The following is a 24758-nucleotide window of genomic DNA, read 5'->3' as shown; positions in this document are numbered from 1 at the left end:
GTTGCGCCGTGGAAGTATGGTGGAACAGGTGAAATAGTTTTGGTTACATTTTGAAAAAGACGAGAGGGGAGCTAAATGAAATAATGTAGCACAGTTGTTAACTTAATTAGTAGCCTTCATGCACGAAAAGGAAACTTTTGGACAATGCATACTAGGCATCCGTCAATAATGCATTGTATTAACCCATTTTGGTGTTAGCATTATGTTATGCTTTAGCTATTGAAAAATAGCAGATCTACAAGCTCATAGTGCGCCACCGAGTGGCGCGCTATGAGCTTGTAGGTCTGCTATTTTTGAAAAATCGAAGAAAACAGTCAGGATGTAGAAGACATTTTTAGAATCTGATCTCAGGTCAGAATGGGTTAAACCCAAATGCGATACCTTTGCATTTGCATGTCTGTGGGGAGTCGAAACACGGGAGGCGTTAGCTGCTGCAGTGGCACAACCGTCCTCTTCCACCAAAGACATGTGGTGCTTGCTGCCCAGCAAGACTACATCGCCATAATGTATAATCCAATTCATAATACGTTTGGGGAAACTCCAAACTCCCTCCCTGCCATAGAGTTATAAAAATAATAATAATAATCCAAAGTGTGACTTCTCAGTCCATCGTTGCCGAGAAGGCAGATCTACAAGCTCACAAGGCAGTGTGAGCTTGTAGATTGGCTATTTTTGGTGCGTGACACCGTCGTACGGTGACTTATACATTACACTTTTTAAGTGACGGTTCCCAGCGTCCGTTAGAAAAGTATGTATTTCAAGGCCCTAGTAAAATGTAGTGCAAGGGATGTTTTGGTTGGTTAAAATAAAGAGAAGATTATAGAGAAAATATGCATATTCTGGTGCGTGTGTGGGGGGGGGAATAGTACTGAAAATATTATTCCCAACGTGCTCCTCGGACCACAGATTTTGGTTATGTTAATGTAAACAAGGCTCAACCAAAAATGTGGTATTTTAAACTGACATTTAAAAACTGAGGCGAGCGGCAAGAAGAAAAAAAAAGAATGCATCAGTATCTTTTATTCCAACTTGTGAATTAATTCAGTACCTGTAAAATGTAAATAAGGTTGAGATCAGAGCATGAATGATGCATTTGAGAATAAGAGAAGACACAGGATGTCAGGAACGATAGGGTGAGAATAAACTCATTCTAAACTCATTCTATGAAACTGTTCAGGCTTATTGACAGGCAAGGCCAGTCAAATACGTACATGTGCACTCAGTAGCACATAAACATTCAGATGGCATTAGTTAACCCATTCTGACCTGAGATCAGATTCATGCGAGGTTTCCGCCGGACACACACTGGTCTGATGAACCCATTCTGACCTGAGATCAGATTCTAAAAAATGTCAGTCGTTCTTCGATTTTTCAAAAAATAGCAGACCTACAAGCTCGTATCGCGCCACTCGGTGGCGCGATATGAGCTTGTAGATCTGCTATTTTTCAATAGATAAAGCATAACATGATGCTAACAACAAAATGGGTTAAACAATATATAAACAATATGAATATAAAGGGACACTTCACCCTTTTTGCTAAAATTTAGAACACTTTCCGGGGGGTCTTTGTGTGCAATATGTGGTTTCAGATATTAGCAGTGAGCCCAGTGTCTCTGATGTCATGGACACTGGGCTCACTTAATTCCTGGACTACAATTCCCATAATGCTTCGGTGCACTGCTCCTCCTTGTGGATAGGGGGAGGGATGTCTTCCTGGACTACAACATGTAGTCCAGGAAGTAAGTGAGCCCAGTGTCCATGACAGAGACATGGCTCACTGCTAAAATATAAAACCACATAAAGACTCCCAGGAAAGTGTTCTAAATCTTCTAAACGTCAACATATATATATATATTTATTTATTTTTGCAAAAAAAGGGTTTAGTGTCCCTTTAAGGCTCAAGCTTCATTCACCACAAATAAAGACCAGGTCATCATGGCTAGAAACACTCGATTCCTTAGACCCCGTAATGTTAATAAAATACAGAAAGTGGAACGGTAGAGTAAGAGGCAGGCCAAAACAACCTGGTAAGACCGTGCTTGAATCTCACCAGTAGCCCGAGGGACTGAGGAAGCAGAAGGGAAGAGGACTGCTTAGCACTAGCATCTAACCAGAATCGGTTGTGAAAGAAAGCCCATATGTTAGAATTTCAAAACAGCATCTCGCAAAAGGCTATACTGCCCCCTATCCAAGCACAATAATTTAAATCAGGCCACCACATAAAAATCATACAGATTATAATAAGGACACTTGCCACTCTGTTAGAACTGTTGCCATAAGGCAGAGACGGTACAGAGCGATCAAATCAAGGAAAACTGACTCAAAAACTGTTTCTATCGCACAGCGGTAATCACACTCATGTTTCATGTGCATTAACCCATTCAGGTCCGAAGAAAAAAAAAAAAAAAAAAAATTCTAAATCATGACAACTTTCTGAAAGATTTGAGGCACATTTTAACGATTTTTCAAAAAAATAGCAGACCTACAAGTTCATTACAAGTGAGCTTGTAGATCTGCTATTTTTCAATAGCTAAATTATAACCATGTATGTAACCACCAAAAGGGGTTCCCGCTCAAAATGGGATAAGGGCTTGTGCAATAACAGAGGATGTATGGTTGTGAATTTGTTGTATATTAGTTATTTCATTTGAGCTTATTAATAAGATTATTTAGATATATTATTTTAGCGATTTGATGCACTGATCGATTGACACTTGTAATTTTGGTGTACGCGTTACAATGACAAAGATTTATTTCGAATCCCGTAAAAAAACAACAACCCAGGAGAGCACTAGAGCCAGTGGGCTTTTCTGTACATTGGGTCTCACTACATTCATGGCTCTGCTGAGGAACCCGACATTCAAATTCATGCTCACGCTCACGCTCATGCTCACGCTCACTGAATGGACTCATTGGACAGATGACAGACCCAGGCCGTAGCTCTGTAAGGTACACTTCTACCATCAGAGGACACTGGCATGAGTGCCTCGCCTAGAGTAGTAACCTGTGGGGCTGGGTAAATGTACTGTATTTTTTATTTATTTGTATTCTCGTATATGTGATGTACCGTCTTACCTTGTGGGCCACGAGCCTGTAATAAAGTTTATATATTCCATTATAGCTTTATGCCAAACCGGTCTTTTTGTAAACCCGTCCACACAGGGCTGAGGGAAGTCGGGGTACTGGAGCACCCCCTCCCCCCATAAACAGCCCTCCCTCGGACAGGAGGGGAATATTATATAGGCTGTAAAAATATTTTGATAATCGGCGCCTTCCCATACATACATTACATTGTGTAATATGCACCCCCCCCCCCTCCCCCCTAATGGGTTTCTGTGCCATAGCCTGTGTGGCAATTATGCATTCATTTTATTTATATATGTTCCAAACAGATTTCTGTTACTAGGCCTAATAAATATGCTGCATCACAGTATCGGTGCCTTATCCTGGTTATATTGCCCGTGTCAGTCTGTTCTAAATTGTTCATATAACTTGCGTGTTGGAGGGAAAGTAAAAGCAACTTTTCCGGCGTGAAAACGCACGAAAATGCGCGTGCACGTGCATTTTGCGGCACGCACCAACGCACGCGCAACCCCTGCTAAATGTCGATCACCGGCTGCTGTAAACTAAATACCTTTCCCGCGGCCCTGTTGTGTCCACATGCCATTATTTTCAGTCCAGTGTGAATGACATTCAACACTGCAGATATATAATTGGCAAAAATGACAGCACCGGCATCCTCATCAAGTTGAGGTGAGGTGGTGTTTTAGTCCGTCAAGCTTTTAGTCACAGGCAGTGCCAAGGTACCCGTCACACCATCAAACTATTGGTTAAAAGGTAGGGTCAAGACCAAAGCTGTCTCACTATGCAGAGCCGCAGCTCTGGGGAGCCTCTTACTATGACATTCAATGGCGGACAACTTCATACCACGTCTCAAATGAGTTCCCTTCATCCGACTGACGGAGCAGCCAAACCCCCCCCCCGTTGTGCTCACAGTCACACGCCATCTTCACCGTGACCTTTTTGTAATTCTACGTTCAAGAAAATAAACTGCCAGCGTTCAGGGGAGAGTAAACTATGACTTGCATTGACTTCATATTTTTGACAGGCAATCGTGTTGCTACATAGGCGACATGTGACCTCATATCATGATGGTGTTGTCACTGGCAAATATGAATGAATAAGGAATAAGCTCTCGGCATGAAGGTTATTTCTAGGTGAGGCAGTGTCAATCCTCTGCTCATGATGGTCCCATCATGAAGGATGAACTTCAGAATGGGGCTATTGCAGTGTTAACCCCTTCTGACCTGAGATCAGATTCTAAAAATGTCTACATTTCTGACAGTTTTCTGAAAAAGCTATGTTTCTATGTCAGTCGTTCGATCTTTCAAAAAATAGCAGACCTACAAGCTCGTAGCGCGCCACTCGGTGGCGCGCTATGAGCTTGTAGATCTGATGTTTTTCAATAGCTAAAGCATAGCATAATGCTAACACCAAAAGGGGTTCCCACCCAAAATGGGTTAAAGGCGGAGAAGGCATCTAATCCTCCTTCCCGACGCTCAATGGGTGATTGTCTTTTTTCCAAAGCTTGGCCCTCGGCTCAATTCCCAGTCCCATTAAAAAACCCAAGTGCCATTCAAGACAACCATTCAAAATGTAATGTCTAGAATAGGCACCATTTATTGGAGCCACATCTATCTGAATGTCTACTTGAATGAATAAGGTTTCCATATTCCTCCTCAAGCTCACGGTGCATTACTTGAATGGCAACTCCGCAGGGTGACAACGGCTATGACAAGGCTAGAAGGATTCATGCCAGGTGATGCACTCCAGCTCAACCATGGAAAATCTACTTCCATTACTGGTGCCTTATTGGTAATCACTCACATTCTGTCTCGGTGTTAAAAGTAACCTACTTCGGCCCTGTAACATTGTCACCGTAGTCGAGTGTTGTGAACTTGTGAACCACATTTAAATGAGGGTTGGTCACAAATCAGTTCACCTGATGAAAGCCAAGTGTGGCCAAAACGCTGTACCGTGTGTCAAGTGAAACACATTTTAGGAGCAATGCTGTTATACAGACACTTTTAAACAACAGTGTCAAGCTATACATTTTAAGTTGTCAGCCGTTCTTTGAATTTGAATCTAGACGGCTCACCTCTGAGGAGCCACAATGTAGGAAAAAAGCAGATGCGCTCCTCACTAGTGAAAAATGTTGGCTCTGGCAGAGGGGCCTACTTAATAGCAGAACAGAACAACCCCCCCGCCCCATTCCATGTCCGTACCTTCTACAGTATATACTATATAGTATTCAAGAACGACGTTGAATTAGCCGCCTTGAAAAAGCTGTGTAAAAGCAGCTCCTGTTTTTGGACACTGCACCGTTCAAAGCGTGGATCATGCAAGGTCGCATGCTTAAATGCTATACGTAGTGAGAAATATGGAATTATAAGGCGTTACACCAGTAAGTAATATAATTTATCTGGCTGGCTGGCTCTCTCATTGTCTGGAATCCAACGTCAAAAAGCAATTTCACAGTTAAATTGCAGGAGAGGAGAGTCAGAGAGGCTGGTTGAAACAGATGTCACAGGCCAACAGAAAAGAGGCAACATGAATGAGGACCAGAGAATGGAGGGACACACACACACACACACATGTGAGAGACGTGTGAGAGACAAACGCAACAGTAGGGAGGGCCAGAAAGACAAACACAGGAGCACAGCGAGATAGCACATGTCTGGGAAGACAATGTGACATTGCCAGGGTACATTTCTCCTCCCCCGAAGAACACCAAACCCTTCCTACAGACAAACAAGCTGTGCTATACTGGCAGGAATCCCTTGGGGAGGCTGTGTGGCAAGCGAGACACACATTCTAACTTCTCATTATGGAAATACCCAGAATGGAACAGGATACATTGCCTTACACGCGCCACCCATGAAAGCTTAAATGATTCCACTGGCTTATTTACAAGGATTAAAGCAAAAATTTTTTACAGTGATTACATGTGCAGTTGAGCTGTTGGAAAACAAATCAATGCAGATCAGGTATGAAACAAACGCGGCAGGCAACGTAGTGAACTTTCATGCGAAAGCTGAGTGGCTAATGAGTTAAGGCATGTACACTGTACATATAGCCATGCACTAAATTAAGCACAGTGACAAAAACAAAGGGTGCATGATAGAACAGATAATTCACCAAGGCATTCCAGCTGGTAAAGGGCCTAAACTAGCAGCAATGCTTAAACAATAATAGTAGAAATCTTGGACATTGCACACACACGAGACCAGACCCAGTACAAATGCTTTAGAAACCAGTGATCAGTACAAGCTTAGGTGCAGGGCGCTTGGACACATGCCAGTTTAAATCGATTACGCAAAGCACATTTCCTTTAGCGTGGCCATGCTCCCTTCCATGAAACAAACCAAGTAAATACAATGGAGATTGATCACAGAGTAAACACCAACTTTGTAAATTTGTCATTTTCTGAGAATAAATGGTGCCCATTTAATGACAAATAGATTTTGGTGTGGGCAATTAGTGTGAGACTAGTAAATCCCTGTTACTTAATGGCTTGATAAATGCATTACGAATACATGCGGGGAAAAGACACTAAACTTGTTGTGCACTACAGACTGTGGCCGTTTATGCAGGGGTGACTTTTAAATGGGGAGAGTATGATAAATATAGGATGCAGAGGGAGAAACACTTCTCAGCACTGGCAGCAGGTGGCTACACGGTGTCGATACCCCCGAGGCATTTTTCATTATTAAAAAAAAGAAGGGAAACATCTTATATCACGACTTTACTTTCACGATTATGCTCAAGGCAAAAATAACGCATCTTATGCCACTATATGCCCAACACCACGTCCTTTACGGCAATTAAACTCCGGCTTTCATTTGCTGCATAAAAGGATGTTATGCTGGAGCTCTCAAACATATGTAGCATAGGAAATGGAAATGAAACCGTTATTATGCCAGAAAATGAAACGATCACAGAGATTACAGTAAGGGGCAGTCATGTTTCTCCACTAAACTGTGGAAGACGGTTGCCTCCAACCTAACAATTTGTCCGAAGGCATGGTACTGAAATCTGCAAAAAAAGTTCTCGTCTCAGCCATATGGCGTTGAGAGTGATAAAGAACAAGACGACATATGGAATAAGGAGTGGAGATGTTAGAGATTAAGTACTGCCATTATTCAACCGGTGAGGTAAAATGAGGGCGGGGAGAAGGTGTTGAAACGCAAAAGAAAAATGAAGCACCTGCAAGCAAAGAATAAATGAGAGCAGAGTAAAGTTGTCAACACACGACGACTGGCCAATATATCAATATTATATCATGATACAAGCCTAGATATCGTCTGGATATCATAATATTTTACATGGCATAAATGTATTTTCTGATTTAAAGGCTGCGTTACAGTAAATGCATGTAATTTTATGAACGACATTGTTCTTCTAGCTGTTCTAGTAACTCTGGCCAAAGAAACCTGTGGAGAATAATAGTATAGTATACATGTTTCCGTTTTTTGTCAAAGGTTACACGGTACTAGTATCACAACCGGGGTGTGGCCAGGTGGTGCCAGCAGTGCAACCTAATTGGAAGGTTTCAACCCGAGGAGGTCAGTTCAACATTAGTTGCCAGTGTTTAGGGAAGGAAGAGAATAAAGTACCGGAAGTAGAAATAGAGAGTAGGTACTAGTTTCTCAAGGTGTAGCCTCGGAAACCCAGAGGTTTTTTATTTCCAAAAAAAAAAAGTCTGGGTCCGAGTCCACTTCAATTTGGCATAGAGTAGCCCAAACGTCGATCACTCTCTCTGCTGATTACTGATCGTCTGCACCTTTGTTAAATTGACGTACACAGGCACACCACACAAACACTCCTCTCTCTCGGTCGCTCTAATTAATTAGTCTCATGTCCAGCAGCTGCGCACAGTTTCTCCCGCTGGGAGCTGCCTATGCCATAGAAAGCATAGGTGAGTTCCAGTCTACCCATGGTGTGGTGACGGTGCGAGTGTTAACTTACGTTGCCCATGTACTCGGAGAGGAGTTCCTGGAGGGCCTGGCGGACGGAGTTGCACTCTGCGACGATGCGCTCCCTCCGGTCGTCGCGCGTGCAAGAGGAGTCGGCCATTAGGGCGGCGCCGCTGATGATGCTCTCCAGACGCTCCTCCAGGGAGGGGCGGAAACGCTCCTCGGTGAAGGCCAGGGGGTCCAGGATGATTTGTTTCTGTAAAAGTGGAAAATTACACAAAGGGTTAAAAACAAAAGTCGGTACAATAAAACAAAGACAATAGGCCTGGGCCGTGGCTCAGTGGTCCAGGCACCTTGGCTGGTAATCCAGTCTGGCAGTGTGCCGCGGGTTCGACTCCCGATCCCAACGGCCTTTACTGCATGTCTTCCCCCCCATCTCTCTCCCCATTTCCTGTCAGCCTATTGTCTGTCCCTCCATAAAATATAAAATAAGGCGAAAGACACAAAAAAAACCTATAAAAAACAAAAACGATAAAATCATCCTAGTATGTCGATCTCTCCTTCTCAAGCCAGCAGAGAGACAGCTGGCAAGAGCGAGAGAGCGGATTTGACAGATTCTTTTGACAGACTGGCTGGTAAAATCTAGAGGGAAGAGCTTGAAGGTTAAACCGTCTTGATTTTTCAAGCTCGTGGGGCGTTGGGCCAAGAGACAATATGCTCCGGTCTACAGTTTCAGGAGATGGCCGAGGGTGACCAAAAACTGTGAAATGGTGAAATGGATTTGATGAAACAAGCAGTCTGTGAAACCACTCGCTTCATTTCCTGGCTCAAATGGACAGCAGGAGATGGATTTGGTTGTGTTTGCGGGATAAATGGCTCATTACACACACACACACACTTTGAATGTCTTTGCTCTTATACTATTAAAGAATATGTCGGCGGTTGGTAACTGGGGGAGCCGGTCATTTATATCACAGCAGAGGAGAAGCCAAGTGCAGACATGCTTGAAAGGCATTGGCCAAGTAGAAACACAACCAACCGCTTTGATGCATTTTCAGGTCACCAAGGGACTATTTTTAAAAGACTCGACTGCCGAAAAGGCAAGTGACATGATTTCATAGACATTCGAAATGTTAAGATTACATTTCATCACTTTACAAACCAATACCATATGGACATCTAATACATTTTAATGAGGCCATGAAGGCACTAAAAAGGGTGTAAAGGATGCTGGTCTTAGCCAAGCAAGCAATGCAGTCTGTCTATCATACTAATGAAATGTATATTCTCATATCATAACCAAGACTGGGGGACACCGGTACAGTCATACACAGTGACGAAGGGGGGGGAGTGGCACGCTATGAACTTGTAGGTCTACCATTTTTGAAAAATCGTTAAAATGTGCCTCAAATCTTTCCGAAAATTGTCATCATTTAGAAGACTTGTTTTTGTTTTGACGTCAGGCCTGAATGGATTAAACATGCTCTTCTGTTTATAATCTAAACACCGACACCTTTAAAAAGTGTTACAAATAATTGTTTAGGACCTAAACCGCCTGGGTTTAGTGTGAGAAAAAAAATCCCCACTGTGGGGCGGGGAGGGGTGTATATAAGCGGGGACGATTATAAAAACATTTCGTCTCTGGTCATACACAAACACTATCCTTTACTGAAACTTTTAAAAGTATAAGCACATTTTCGTAACTCCTACTAGCCTAATATATTGCAACGAAGTGTTCATAAATGAATGAGGAATGACTCAAAACAGCGTGCAGTGGGGCTCCTGGACTTGACAGCAGATAATGGGAGCCATTTCTGTTAACAGATGAGCCTATGAATAGATAATGCTCTTTTGTGGATGAATTAGATTTTATAGCCCTTGTTTCATTACGCCCTTTCATAGGAGTCACAATGGCGCTGTATCTGCATCACAAACCATTCTGCCATTATCCCATTTTGACCCGAGATCAGATTCTAAAAAATGTCTTTCACATCCTGACAGTTTTCTGAAAAAGCTATGTTTCAGTGTCAGTCGTTCTTCGATTTTTCTAAAATAGCAGACCTACAAGCTCGTAGCGCGCGCTATGAGCTTGTAGATCTGCTATTTTCCAATAGCTAAAGCATAACACAATGCCAAACACCAAAAGGGGTTCCCGCCCGAAATGGGTTATATCTGCAGGATGGAGGAGAAAGAGAACACTTGTTTGCGTCCGATTTCACGGGGGCAAGCTCGCAGAGAGGCAGATGTGGTCGACATGCTTTGGAGAAGCATCGCAGAGGGTAAAGGTACCACAATTTTAGCTTGCTGCAGCAGGAGAAGAAAGCAATCTTTACCCTGACAGAAAAGATGAAATAAAAAAAACTACATGCGCCAACCATCAGTGCCTTACAGGCCAATGAAATATTCAACAATGCAGTTGTTAGAGAATTCCGCTTTATTAGGTGGGGCCCATCCTCTATCAAAACCCATCACCAGCAAACCTACCATTGCATCTCATCTGACCTGCTCTGCTCGCGTGTCACGTCGCCATGGCAACAGGCACCCGAGAAGGGAGAGACAGAGAAAGTGTATATATATAATATATACGTGTGTGCGTATGTGTGACTCATTCATTCATTTTGCCTTGCGCTTGAAATTGAGCATAGCCTGGAAAAAGTATGTATTTAAAACAATACAACTTTGTGCATGGTCACCAGATGCACCAGGTGCATCAGACCCAAGGGGCTGTAGTTCTGCCATTTATGCTTCATCGTATCATATTTCATTTTCTGAAGATTCACAGAGGCATAGGCCATATATATATATGCCTGCTGGGAGGGAGACAACATCCTGAGCAGTTTAAAAACACCTAAACCCTATATGTGTAGTTCACTGGGGTCCCCCCTGGGGTGTATATTAGGTTCACTCTACCACAACCAAATCTCAATGCTGAAAATAGCACATGGCAGATTCTGGCGTGATAAATAGAACGTTCGTCCTTAGAATAGAACCGCTAGGGCTCGTGGTTAAAACCAACTCGACTATTATCCTATATGACCTTGAGGAGATAACCAATCCCATGCCTTGCTTAGAACATGAATCCACAGTGTCCCGCTCACAATGACATTTTAAATGGGACTCTATGGGATGTTGCGCGCACGTTTCCTGGTGCTGGGGCCGTATCCAAGGTGCGTCATTACGGACTAGACCGCAGAAGAACTAGCTTAGGGCTTAGAGGGCAGCCCCACAGCCATCTTGAGTGACAGGCCGACAGCCAGGCAGGCAGGCACCGCTGTTAAGAACGTTACACACGCGATCCGTTTTTAACAGAGTTCTTCAGGCATTTTTCGGAGTTTAACGCGAGGCCCTCGTATGAATGACATTACACAAGCGATCCGTGTCTCTGTCTCTGCGGTGTGGTATTTTAATTTAGTTTTAATTGAATAACAAACGTCTGCAAAAAAGATGACCCAGATCTATATCTATCCATAAAAATATGAAGTACCTTAGCACGTTAACCAATTAGAAAGATTGTTTTATTCCATCCATCCATCTATACTATCATCTATTCAATTAAAACTATATTAAAATACACGTTAAAAACGGAAGCTTGTGTAATGTCGATTGTGCGATCTGCCTGCCTGGCTCTTAACATGGCGTTACAACTGACAACTTCCAAGTTCCAATGCTTCTCATACGAGGAAATCAATAAATCCATTTGGTGTTTCCATTCGCGTTAATGGATCACTTGTGTCCTTCATGCCAGGGCCTCGCCTTAATACGAAGTAATTATGTTTTTTTTTTTTTTAACAGATCGCTTATGTAATGTTAATTGACGGAGAATTCCAACAAAGGCAGACAATGGTTGGGATTTTAATTGACAGAATACTCTCAGTCAAAGGCAGCTACATTGTTAGTGTGTCTTCGTAAAGTGCCCTTAACCTTGTCAAAAAAATCTATAGAAGTATTGAGAGATAACAGCAACAGCCTTCACATTCTCATGATCTTATCAGTCAAACGTTGAAGCTGCAGCATTTTTACCCAGAGCGTTTCGCCCAGATACATATGCTCCACCACATGCACAAGGATGATGGGAAAGTCACAACCTGTAAAACCAAAGACAACCATGTGGTCTTTGGTTTCAAATCAATGTGCTCCCTTAAGGGTTGTGATGGATGACAGTTGATACAAGAGAGGAAACTCCACTGATTGCTGCATTAAGAGATGGAGGAGGCAGTGAATACGGTTTGTCTCGGATTCAGTGCAACTGTGCACAACGGCATTTAGCTCCATTTTCCAACCAATTTTCATATAATTGGTCCTCACTAATGCAAATTAAATTATAAAATGGTACAATTATTTTCTACTCTGTCTCACAGGAGGGCTGAGTAAAAACTAACACAAAAATCGTCAAAAGGTGTTTGAGCTAAAGTGACCGAGTTAATTTGGTGATGATGACACCTATCGAAATCATCCTCGTTTCAAAGGTTCAGTGTGCCACCATCGTCACGTTTGTGTTCTGTGTGGATGTAATCACGACAAACTGTTTCAATTAATGTGAATAACGCTTTCCAACTTCCCTTAAGTGTCACGTTATGTACCGTACAATAAAGTTAAGCAGAGCAGAGTACATCAGGATGGACATAGAAATAGCACCTATGTCATTTATTTTCCTTAATTACGAGGACCATTAGCCGTGTGTGCAAGAGTCGTATAAATCCGATCCCATCAAGGCACAGAGATGTTGCCATGACCACAGAGTGGGAAATTAGTGGCGTTAAAAATTAAGTGGAGAAGCTGGCTTATTTCTTAAGGTCTTATCTCATTAAGTAATGATTATAAAGGTTCACTAAAAAGGGGAAATGTAGCTTTTAACCGTTCTATCCATGTTTCACTCGATGCATTTAACCCATTTTACGCGGGAACCTCTTTTGGTGTTAGCATTACGTTATGCTTTAGCCATTTAAAAATAGCAGACCTACAAGCTCATACGAGCTTGTAGGTCTGCTATTTTTGAAAAATCGACCGACATAGAAACATAGCTTTTTCAGAAAACTGTCATTTTCAAACAGACATTTTTAGAATCTGATCTCAGGTCAGAATGGGTTAAGGTGGCCGTAAATGGTGCTCAATAAAGGCAGCGTTTGTGTGTGTGTGGGAGGAGGGGGGATACACAGAAAGGTCCACCGAAATGCAGCTTTTGACGCTATACATGTTCACTTAAAAATAATCATATGAAGAATTAAGATAATAAACATATTCTCAAGTAATAGCAAGGAGGTAATCGGGCCACAGCACTAGGGCTGTGATAAAGATCAGTTTGTCGACGTAGTGTGAGAGCAGCCCGATAGCCTGTTGACCCCGAGGTCGGCTTCTAAGAAAACCTTGCTTTTTTTTTCTCCAAATGTTTTATCCCACGATTTTGTAACCCATTTTTCACCAAGTGTCAGTTATCTAATGTAATCCTGGGCGAGTCCAAGCTGCTTCTTTTCACCTGACAGGGGAGAGTTTCCCCGGCCGGTCGTAGCGCGTGGAGGGAATACGTTATTCCGACCAGTTCCTTTCCCCTCCATCAGGCGCCCCGGCTGGCCAGGGGGAGGAAGTTTAGAGACCAGGATTACTGCATGTTTTTGTGAGGGTACCTACCCTAGGGGACACTGGGAGAACATGGGAATAAACCTCGTTTTGACCAGAAATGCCATCTGGGACAAGGAATTGGAGATACAGGCGATTGATGGCACGCTCCAGTGTTATAGACAACACCAGCTAGCAACCAGTGTTGAATCGGCCGTAGGCCCTTACTTTGAAGCAGATTCCAGCTGATTTGGTGAACTTCCGGTAACATACCGTAGAATCATTTCCGGGGCACTCGTTAAAAACGCACGGTCGCGATGATTTATTTTATTGACCTCCTAAAACATGGATGTTTTGTATTTTCAATCCAAATACAAAAATAAATTTAGATCGTCGCTAGCTCTGGTCTGGATGAAGGAAAATAATCAATGACGTCAGCAACGCGGAAGCTAAGCGTTGCCAGGCGACGATGACTCCAAGAGCCGGTAAAAATCATTATTAAACATTATAAACTAAGGACTTGTTCGATCCTTGTCCTAGGCCAGGGGTCGGCAACCGGCGGCTCTAGAGCCGCATGCGGCTCTTGAGCACTCCCCTGGTGGCTCTCTGTAGCATTACAAAAAAAAAATCGATGAAAATGTATAAAGTTTATTTTTTCACATTTTTATTTTTCATTTATGGTTTCTGTAGGAGGCAAAACGTGACAGAAACATTCTTAAGTTTCCCAAATTTGTAAAAATGTGTAGAATAAATATTAAGTTTCAATAATGTCAACTAAAATTCGCGTCATAGCATGCGACGCATGCTGCGCGCCAGACACTATTATAAACAAACCGGTGGGTGTGTGAGGCTGGTGCCTGCTACGCTATGGCTTCTACAGGGAGAAAAAGAAAGATAGCAGACGAAAACAGAGGATTTAACAATTCGTGGACAGACGCTTATGCCTTCACAGCCAATGCAGATGGATTTCCTGTATGCTTGATCTGCAGTAGCCCATGACGCAACAGCAGCCTGTTTTCGCAATCGCAGTCCAAACGTGTATATAAACATTCCGATTTCAAATATAAGGTCCTCGCCACATGTGCCACGGGGGTTAGAAATTTGCTGGTACAGTGATTAGCATTGCTGCATCCCGCGTTGTTTAATAAAAAGCATTTTTATCCGAGCGCCCCGGCTACTGTTCTCAAACGGGGTTGGGAAATCCACAGTTGCACACCGGTTGGGGGCGCGTAGTTGAAAGCCAATGGCAAAATAACAGCTCGGATAAAAATGCTTTTTATTAAACAACGCGGGATGCAGCAATGCTAATCGCTGTACCAGCAACATTTTAACACCAGTGGCACACGTGGCGAGTACTTTATATTTGGAATCTGAATGTTTATGTACACGTTTACAATGTAAATGTAGCGATTGCGTAAAACAGGCTGCAGTTGCCATGACGCACCATGGCTAAATCTGCAGTGACAAACTTATCAAACAATAAATAAAACGTGGCAAGCCGTTCAGACGGTGACTACAGTATATGAAGGAGTCATATAGACGTTGAAGGAGTCATATAGACGTATTATCTCCCGTGTTGCAACGAAACTATAGCAGCAGCCAGCATGAGTGGTGGAGTAAGCTGCGATCCACTTCTTAAAAGTTAGTTTGCTGACTTTGCTCCCTTCTGCTTTCTTCAGCAGTTCTGCGACTGCAACAGCCCTCTTTCTCTCATTCATGCAAACTTAGCATGCTTTCCCTGGAAATGTCTTTCAACGTTACTTTTTTATTGTTTGATAGTTTGTCACTGCAGATTAATAAGCATACAGGCAAATACCGATATTGTAAACCTCCCAAAACACGACACACTTGTGTGGAAAACATGGAATGCTCTTCCAGACAATTACGGAAGCGCACTCGCCTATATTAGTTTGCATTGCACAGTGCGCTCAGTGCGCTATTTCCGAACGTGCCCGTAATGAAAGTTAAACCATAGCGCACTTTTTATTTTGATAGATAGGCTAATATCCACTTGCAGCCCTTTTGTCTTCATTATATAAGCATTTTAAGGCTTACATTTTTGCGGCTCCAGATAGATTTTGAATTATTTTTTTTGGTCGAAAATGGCTCATTCAACATCTTGGGTTGCCGACCCCTGTCCTAGGCGATCTGTGACATTTATTTAACTCGCCCAATCCCGTTCTGCAGAAAAGGAGTTAAAAGCAAAGAATTATCAAGTAACCTCTCGGGGTAGTGTTGTTATCAACTAGGACTTGACCTTCTTTACTCCTGAATGGGAGTAAAGACCACGCCACAACACAATAGAGATAAAACCAGATGGTGATGCCATCATGACAAGAAGAATCACAGCTATGGGTTTAAGAGATGTCATTATTAGATGACTGAAAGACTGTAAAGGGGGTTAATCTGAATCTATATCAACTCGGGTTCATCAAAGAACGTATCAAAATATTTTGGCCTCTACGAGTTTAAGAATGCAAAAATACAAGTGATAAGAGAATGTGAATGCATGCCATATGTTCAAATTATGAGCCTGATCAGACAAACGTCAGCTAAACGGAAACTTTAAAATAGTCAGTCAACGATTTAACAGACTTTCAGGGGGCAGCCCAAATTAAAATATAAGACATTTAGAAATGTGTGCCCTTTCAAATAAGGCAAGCAATAAATAAACGCATCATCCCTGTGAATCATAATCACACCGAGCTGGGGACCAAAGAAATTCCGTGCATAGCAAAAAAGGTTATTTGTTGGTAAATGACCCATTCTGGGCGGGAACCCCTTTTGGTGTTAGCATTATGTTATGCTTTAGCTATTGAAAAAATAGCAGATCTACAAGCTCATAGCGCGCCACCGAGTGGCGCGCTACGAGCTTGTAGGTCTGCTATTTTTTTAACCACTGACATAGAAACATAGCTTTTTTCAGAAAACTGTCAGGATGTAGAAGACATTTTTAGAATCTGACCTCCGAATGGGATAAGGTCTCCTCTGCGGCATATTCATTCATTCGCGGTTCGGATGAGTCACAAAAAAGGCGAGAGTAGTGTGAATAGAAAAGCAAAAACTGGGTCTCAAAAGCAAAAAGCAAAAAAACGTCAGTGAATCAAAACCTACGTCAAAGTTGTTGATGGCGTAGGCCAGCTCTCCGCCCCCGGCCGGCTGGCTCAGGGCAGAGTCGTCGCTGGCCGTGGCCTGCGCGGCGTTGGAGATGCCGGAGACGGCGTGCTGCAGCTGCTTGTAGATGAGGTCGCGGTTGGCCTTGTAGGCCGCCACGTCGGGGTGCTGCAGGCAGGCGCGCGACGCCGTGTACAGCATGGGGATGTTCCTCTGGAGGACGCCGCGGGCCGCCGCCATCTGGTCCTTGTGGGTGACGTCCTTCAGCTCCTATACAAAACACAAAGAGAACGATCAGGAGAAAAGGTTGAGTGATAAGTGAGCCGAATGCTTTAGAGGTACAGGCGACGGGGGAACAGGTGTATAGCGAAGTGATTTCCACAGGGAAAAGGAGAGGGAGCCCGAATGCTTTGGATTCAAAATGAGCCCGTTATGCACTCATGGAGACACTTAAGTGTGACAAAGCTTACGCCAGATGACCCAGATTTGTTTCCGTTCCCCGGGGTAACACTATACACTCATAATCGGGACATTACAATATGCCTTTGCCATTTAACCCATTCAGGCCTGACGTCATAATAAATAAATAAAAAAACGACAAATTTCTGAAAGATTTGAGGCACATTTTAACGGTTTTTCAAAAATAGCAGACCTACAAGCTAGTGGCGCGCTATGAGCTTGCAGATCTGCTATTTTTCAATAGCTAAATTATAACAAGGTTTAAAACACCAAAAGGTGTTCCCGCCCAAAATGGGTTAATACATTACTATTGAGACATCGGCACTATATATTCTGATTACGTTTTCATTGGAAGGAATATGGGATGCACTAATGTATTTAAAAGATATATGGCAGGCTGCAGAAATAAAATAAATGAATTTCTTCCTACTGCCTTACTCAACCAAAACCCCAATAAACCACATTATTTAATCCACTCATTTTTGGTACATGATATTTCTTCCATTCAACCCATTTAGACCTGAGGCAGATTCTAAAAAAAAGTTCTTTTAAATCCTAAAAGTTTTCTGAAAACCTATGTTTCTGTGCCATTGGTGCTCACACTTTCACATCAAGGACCCCCAGAATTATCTGCATTTGGCTGCGGACCCACATCTGAAAATATGTTGTGCCAGTGGAAAATGATGGTCCCATTTATTAAAAAATGACCATAAAGTCGCGTATGTTCTGAGGGGCGTGGCTACCGTTACAGTCTATGAACGGGAGCCAGCCCCCGTTCGAGTCAAAATAAAAACCAACTAAGAAGAAGGGGGGGGGGGGGGGGGGGGGGAGTCCCACCTCGTTGTCTGGGCCAGCCAATGGCCAGCTGGGCCAAAACGGATCTAGAAAGATGGCGATTTACAATTAAAGGACTGACTGGCTTCATTTTACGTCCATATCAGACACGGAGAACGCTTTGTCCATATTTATTTTACAGTCTATGTTTCCAACCCAGAATGGGTTAACATAATTGTAATTTTAAACAAATTTCCAGTCAAAATCTGTTAATTTGGGTATATTATGCATTCAGACAGATACATGTAATTTCAAGTGGTCTGCGACTAGCCCTAGCCGATATGCTGGAACAATATTTGACCGTGATAATCATGACTTGGTAAGGAGTCAAGGACTACATGGCTTGGCAATTCTGCTAATGGAGATGATAATATCTACATGTTTCCACATAGACCAGAAAATGATTGATCCAGCGATGGAGGAGAGGGTCGGCAGTAAACCATTGTTCAAACTCTTGCTCAACATTAACATTTATGTGAACCGTAGCAGTGTGTGAATGCAATGCATCACTTTGTATTGAAAAAGAGGAAAATTAACTTTGGCCGAGTCCCAGGATTTAGAACGCAGAATATGTGGGTAATAAAAACAGTGGACGGTGTTGGATTCCTCTTACTCCAACAAGAGCTCTTTCAATAATCACATGGACGTTCCCTGACATCCGTCAAACTAAAACTACTGGCCGAGAGACAATCAAGCACATTACGTCATGTACGTGCCATTTCTTCCAGTCATTAACCCATTCTGACCTGAGATCAGATTCATACGAGGTTTCCACTGGACACCCACTGGTCTGATTAACCCATTCTGACCTGAGATCGGATTCTAGAAACGTCAGTCGCTCTTCGATTTTTCAAAAATAGCAGACCTACAAGCTCGTATCGCGCCACTCGGTGGCGCGATATAAGCTTGTAGATCTGCTATTTTTCAATAGCTAAAGCATAACATGGTGCTGATACCAAAATGGGTGCCCGTTCAGAATGGGTTAAATACATTTACAAATACATCTGCCTAACAATCCCAAGTGGCAGTTTATTTAGCTTACCTACAGATATGAATATGCAGGGTTATGGTTTGAAATGCATCAGAAAAGCTTTTAATCCATATTAGGAGTTGAAACTGTCTTTTGACAGCTTCTCCTGCTGCTAATCAGTAACTAATGAGCGTGAAAAAACAAATCAATTGATGATCAACCATGATTTCATGTAATGAGAAAATGTGTGAAACAAAATGTCAAAGATGTTTGTAGATTGCCTTCATGTCATCCGTTAATGCAATTCCCTACCTACCTCTAAGCTTGTGGAAGATCAGGTGAGTTTACAATTTTTCCAGGGGAAATAAAAAAAAAAGAAAAATCTTCTAAATCCTCCAGTTTTCTGAAATAAATATTTTCACGATTTTTCAAAAAAAGCAGACCTACAAGCTCGGTGGCGCGCTATGAGCTTGTAGGTCTGCTATTTTTCACTAGCTAAATTATAACAACTAGTCCTTAGCCGTGAGATATTTGCCCCCCCCCCTTGTGGCCGTGAAGGGTACTGCGCCTGGGTGCGGTTGTAATTGACTAATAAATAAAATAATAATCATTAATGTGTCAAATCGAAATATATTCATTCAAGATATATTCAATGCCTGTGTGAAAAGTGGGAGTGATTGGTGCAGGCAGTAAGGAGTTACGGCAATGTTTCTGACAGACAGACAGACACACACACACACACTCGGTTAATTATAGTATGATGATGATGTTTAAAACACCAAAAGGGGTTCCCTCCCAAAATGGGTTAATAATATATTTTTTGTGGATCTACACTGATCTCAGTAATGATCCCTATGAAATCCTCAGGACGGAAATCTCCCAGGATGGAGAACTTTAAGCCCCGAGCTCCCGAACGGATCATCCTCGAGTCCTTCCCAAAGCATTTAAAAATGTTAAATGCAGGGGTTCCAAAACTTTTCCTGTTTTCTACAGCTTTTTTTTAATCAAAGCCATTGTTTTTACGCCATTGTAAGCGAGATTTGTAAAGTCTAGCTGAAAAAAGTCCCTGGTGAAAAGAGAATGTCAAGCGGGCGTGAAACACAAGCGAAAACAAACATTATTAACATAACAAAAGTACCACTCCCTGTATTTTATCTCAAGAAATTAGCATTGCGAGGTTTGTATACCTAGTTGCCCTGTACCACAAAGTAAGCTGTGCTCATCCCATTACTCAGTTGAGTCACTAAGAAAATTCATCACGGAATGCACGTCACTGCCGACTACCGTTTATGACACAATAGAGGAAAATCGCCAATGCTCATCTGGAGATAATGGGTTTCGTCACCCATGCTGCATCCAGCATACACTCATACTGCCCTCCACCCTCTTCCCCGTTACCAGTAATAAGGAGATTGTTCATGCTTATAGCATCTAATCTTCTTGCAAAAAGCATGCAGCACTCCCTCTCACTTGCTCTGTGGGGGCCGTCTGTGATACACGGCGACAAATCAACCCGATAACACCTATTCCCGTAACGACCCGCTAATGCAAGCGATCCCTCACCTCAAACATACTCTTCATCAAATCCCTATCGCTCGTGACCCATCACTGTATTTCATCCAGTTTCTCTCTCCCTCTCCTTTTTGGATAACTGTACTTTACCTGCTGTCTTTTGGCAGCCATGATGTTGAGCTTGTCCACTTCTGGCTTCAGGGCTTTATAATGGATCCCCAGGTCCTGTTCCGTTCCCGCATTACGCACTTTCATGAGGTTCTCCTCCACCTGAAACAGTTTAGACGGGAGGGACCGACGATTACAGATGTGTATATTTAGACGGCATTATTTTCCTCTGCATAGCATCAACGTCTATAGAGTCTATGAAAGATACACCAAAAGCTTCAAGGACATCGTCATATTGCAAGTCGCCGCTGAAGAATTGATTCATGAATCAAATGCTAAAATGTTATTTTGCAGCCCACAGAAACATGGCACAGACTTCTTTTCAAGGTTTCTTTTGGGACGTTAGCCGGGTTAATTTCCCCGTGGCCTCCACATTCTGGTCGTGCTCTCCGACAGGGAACGGCAGGATATGAACATAATGAAGTAGTGGGCTATAAATGGAGCTCCGATAAGATAGGGCAAGCAGAATGCAACGCATGTGTGCTAAGAGTAGGTTCTACACAGTTATGTTTTAAATTAACTGGAAAGCCGACTGAATAACAGGGTGGGATCCTCATGCGAGTGACACCAAGCACTGTAATGCCATACATATTTGTGGAGATTTCAAAACCTCAAAATGTGGGGGAGTAGCCAAGTCCTTTTTCCAAGAGCTTTGTGTCCCGAGTCTCACCATTCAGATCCGTACAGGCCTGGTTGTTATCACAACATGGCGATGCGGGACGCCTCTGGCCCTTTTAGGAACTCTGACAAGAGGCATGTCTCGCCCGTTTAAATAGTTCACATGACCTCATTGGCCGTGCCTGTCTGAGCGCGTGTGGTTGCATGGAGAGTAGGTTAGTCCACCGATAAGACTTTATGCCGAAAGTAAAAGAAACTGGAAGGGCCATTCCCTGTTGTCTCACAAACCATGTCATATTCTCCTTTCAAGGTGAGCAATCAAAGTTGAATGTGCTAAAGAAAGCTGAAAGGCACAGAGAGTACCGTCTCTCCGGGCAAGGTAATCGCGTCTAAATTCAAGGTCTTTGCTTTTGAGGATGGGAAAGTTTGGTTTCCTTTTTCTGAAGCATTAAGGAGAATGTGTCCTGAATACTTAAAACGGAAGGTGACTTGACTAACCAGTTTGAGCTGTAGCAGCAGCTTGTAGACATCAGACATGTCTGCCAGCACCAGCAGGTGAGTGACGGCTGACAGGAGGGCCCTGGCAGCACGGACCATGTTGCCTCTCTTCACCGAAGAGCAAGGGTCCTCTGCAAACTCCGCCGAGGCCTGCCTCATGGAGTCACCTGAGACGGAGAAAAGAAAAGAGTCAGTCGACGTAAAGGATCCACTGCAGAGTTAAGCGAGAGATCTTGTCCATTCAACAGATAAATACATTTTATTCTTGGGATTAGATATAAGGTGAACGGAAGCGGAAATTATACAAGATAAATGTACTGCCGCTAAGGGAAAGGACAAATTGGTAAACTACTTTCAGAAAACATTTGGGTTTCCATCACGCCTCAGGCCAAATACAGTGCATCGCAGTATGGTGCAAACAATTAAAGCCCATTTAATAAAGGTGCATGATCAATTGAAAAGTGTAGCCTGACACCAGCACTACATGAATAAATGTAAACTACCATTAAAAAGCTTGTGGTCACACTTGTGGTGGTATGCAGTGAACAGAAGTAGTAGCATCATGTGCCACGGTACAACAGTGTCCACTAGAAGTGTGGAAAATGGAAATAATCAATTCAAAGATGCATCACAAATTCACAATGTGGGCGTGGATGATTCTGCATGCCATCAATGCAGCGACATGACATCAATTATGGCCTGCTAAGGTTTATTGTTCCATTTTTCAATAACTTCCGAAGGCAACTTATCCAACCATCTGTGATGCTACATTAGGTAGACTCTAGCTACCACAACAACTGATGTTCCGCTCCCTCTGAGGAACAAGGCTGACATTTCTGGGTCAAAACACCAAAGAAAGGACAAAGCTGTACTACATGGTCACAAGTTCAACACGTCACAATGTGAGGTTTGCTATGAAGAGCCACAATATTTCATATGTCATAATTCACTTCACATTTCTCGGTCAACAAAGCGGGGCCCATTTGGGCTGTCACGGTTACGCAAGAACAACAGACGCAATTGACAATCAACAATATGCAATCGGAATATGAATTGACCTCAAGAAGGCTTTTGACACCATCCATCACACTACATTATTAAACAAGAAATTAGAGAAAATTGGAATTACGAGGACTTGCAATTAACTGGATTAAAAGCTACTTGACAGGCGGCAACAGTTTGTGAAGGACATTGCTTGTGGCCGTCCTCCAGGGGTCAGTATTGGGGCCCAAACTCTTTATTCTGTATATCAAAGATATTTGCAAGTATCACAGCTGCTGTCACTAGTACCTTTTGGACAAATTTACAGGTTGACATCAACGACTAATTAAGCAAATTAAAATTATGGTTTGATTGGAGAAAAAAAAAAAAGTATCTTTAAATGTGAGCAAGATTTAGTTTATGCTATTTGGTAAATGCAGGATAAATACACAGGTACATATTCAGCTAGATGGGGTTGCTATAGTGCTGGAAAACACATTAAACGTAAAATACAAAGTAGCTAGAAGTATAGCAGTCATAAATAAAGCAAAGCAGGTTCTAGATCTACAAGCTCATAGCGTGCCACTCGAGCTTGTAGGTCTGCTATTTTTGAAAAATCGAAGAACGACTGACATAGCAACATAGCTTTAACTGTCAGGATGTAGAAGAAATTTTTTGAATCAGGTCAGATGGGTTAATGTGCTGAGGTATGGGGCAACTATAAAACTTGCGGTGCTTCAAAACGCCAGTGAGCAACTTCTATTGAAATCAATAGCCAGGGGCCTGTAGACTCAAACGCTAATCGGGAGGTCGCTAGAATTCTTTAAGCTCCTAACATTGTCCCTCACCCAATATCGCCTCATCTGAGCCTCAATGGCGTCACAATGTTGCCAGGTGACGTGGGAAGTAAACCGGCGACCGGCAGTAAATTTAGCTAAGCGTATTAATTCTAGATTAATACTCGTTTTCATTTCTCGTGTTCGGCACAGGAGGGTTAAACACCTAAACGTGAGATTTAAAGTAATGTACATGGATAATAACTAAGTGTACAGTCTATCGACAGCAAAAGCATATAATGAGCAACAGTCCGCAGTAAAACATGTACAGCAGTTATACCCAAGCAGGAAACTGTCCTGGTGCCAGTCATGTACGACCCTGTAGTCCATGTGCAAGAGTAACGCAAGAGTCATCTCTATCCTGAGTCATTAATCCAAGAACAGAACATTTGGGGGAGTTTGGTCATGCATGATGCAGCTCACAAGGGACTGCCCAATGTGGGCAGCCAACAGCTGGTTGCAGGCTACAAGTTAATTGCACTTCACTTCATTTGAGAAGACAGACTATGTGAGGGAGGGGTAGTCTGACACATTTGCCCTGTACAGATAATGTTTGAGAGTACTACACACACACGCACAGTGACCAGTACCACTAGCATACAAAAAAAAAAAAAAAAAGAGGTCAAAGGCATGACAAAGCCTTCCTGTCTGGGTCATCCGGCAACAAGCTTTGTCCTACACTGGCTACGCTAACACAGTTGACTGGGCACACAAATGAGGTTTGTAGCCTCGCATTATCAAGTAGACAGTAAACACCAAAACAGTTTTGCTGGGGGGGGGAGGGGGGGGGGGCAGTGAGGGGAGTTTTTACTGCCAAATTTTCAACTTTTAAATAATGTGATTCTTATGCCAGCTCAGTCTACATTAGTGAAACACAAATCACGGTCTCCCAAAGTCAGAGACGGGAGTTTGACCAACCGACTAATCTGGCTTGTCAAATGGATCTATTGCTCCACAGAGAATGAAAAAGTAAGTAACACTGCTCAGAACTCATTATTTATGGCGCTGGGTGCATTCTCACCATAGCAACTGATAAGACATTAACATAAGACAGTGCCATTATCTCGACTCCCATTTATATATACACACACACACACACTAGATTCTTCTATTAGGGCACACTGCACATGGCCAACAAAATGTCATAAAGAAATCTATTAATTCAACACTCTGAAAAATGAAAATATCCGGGAGACATGATACATTGTGCAGCCATTTTTAAAACATTAATTTCCAA

The 24758-nt window shown here is 42.7% G+C and overlaps 1 protein-coding gene across 1 annotated transcript in view; it reads right to left on the bottom strand.

Annotated features, from left to right (window-relative positions):
* Positions 1-24758, bottom strand: part of ctnna1 (catenin (cadherin-associated protein), alpha 1) — a 127341-nt gene that overhangs the window by 88238 nt on the left and 14345 nt on the right. Inside the window, 4 exon segments of the mRNA XM_083785769.1 lie at positions 8031-8234; positions 16646-16915; positions 20571-20690; positions 21705-21871. Of these exon segments, the coding sequence (XP_083641895.1) occupies positions 8031-8234; positions 16646-16915; positions 20571-20690; positions 21705-21871 (761 nt within the window).

Source organism: Protomyctophum parallelum, assembly GCF_964188405.1.
Source record: "Protomyctophum parallelum genome assembly, chromosome: 16".
Lineage (NCBI taxonomy): Eukaryota > Metazoa > Chordata > Actinopteri > Myctophiformes > Myctophidae > Protomyctophum > Protomyctophum parallelum.
The sequence above is the reverse complement of the archived record's forward strand: the minus strand, read 5'-3'. Positions and strand labels throughout refer to the sequence as shown.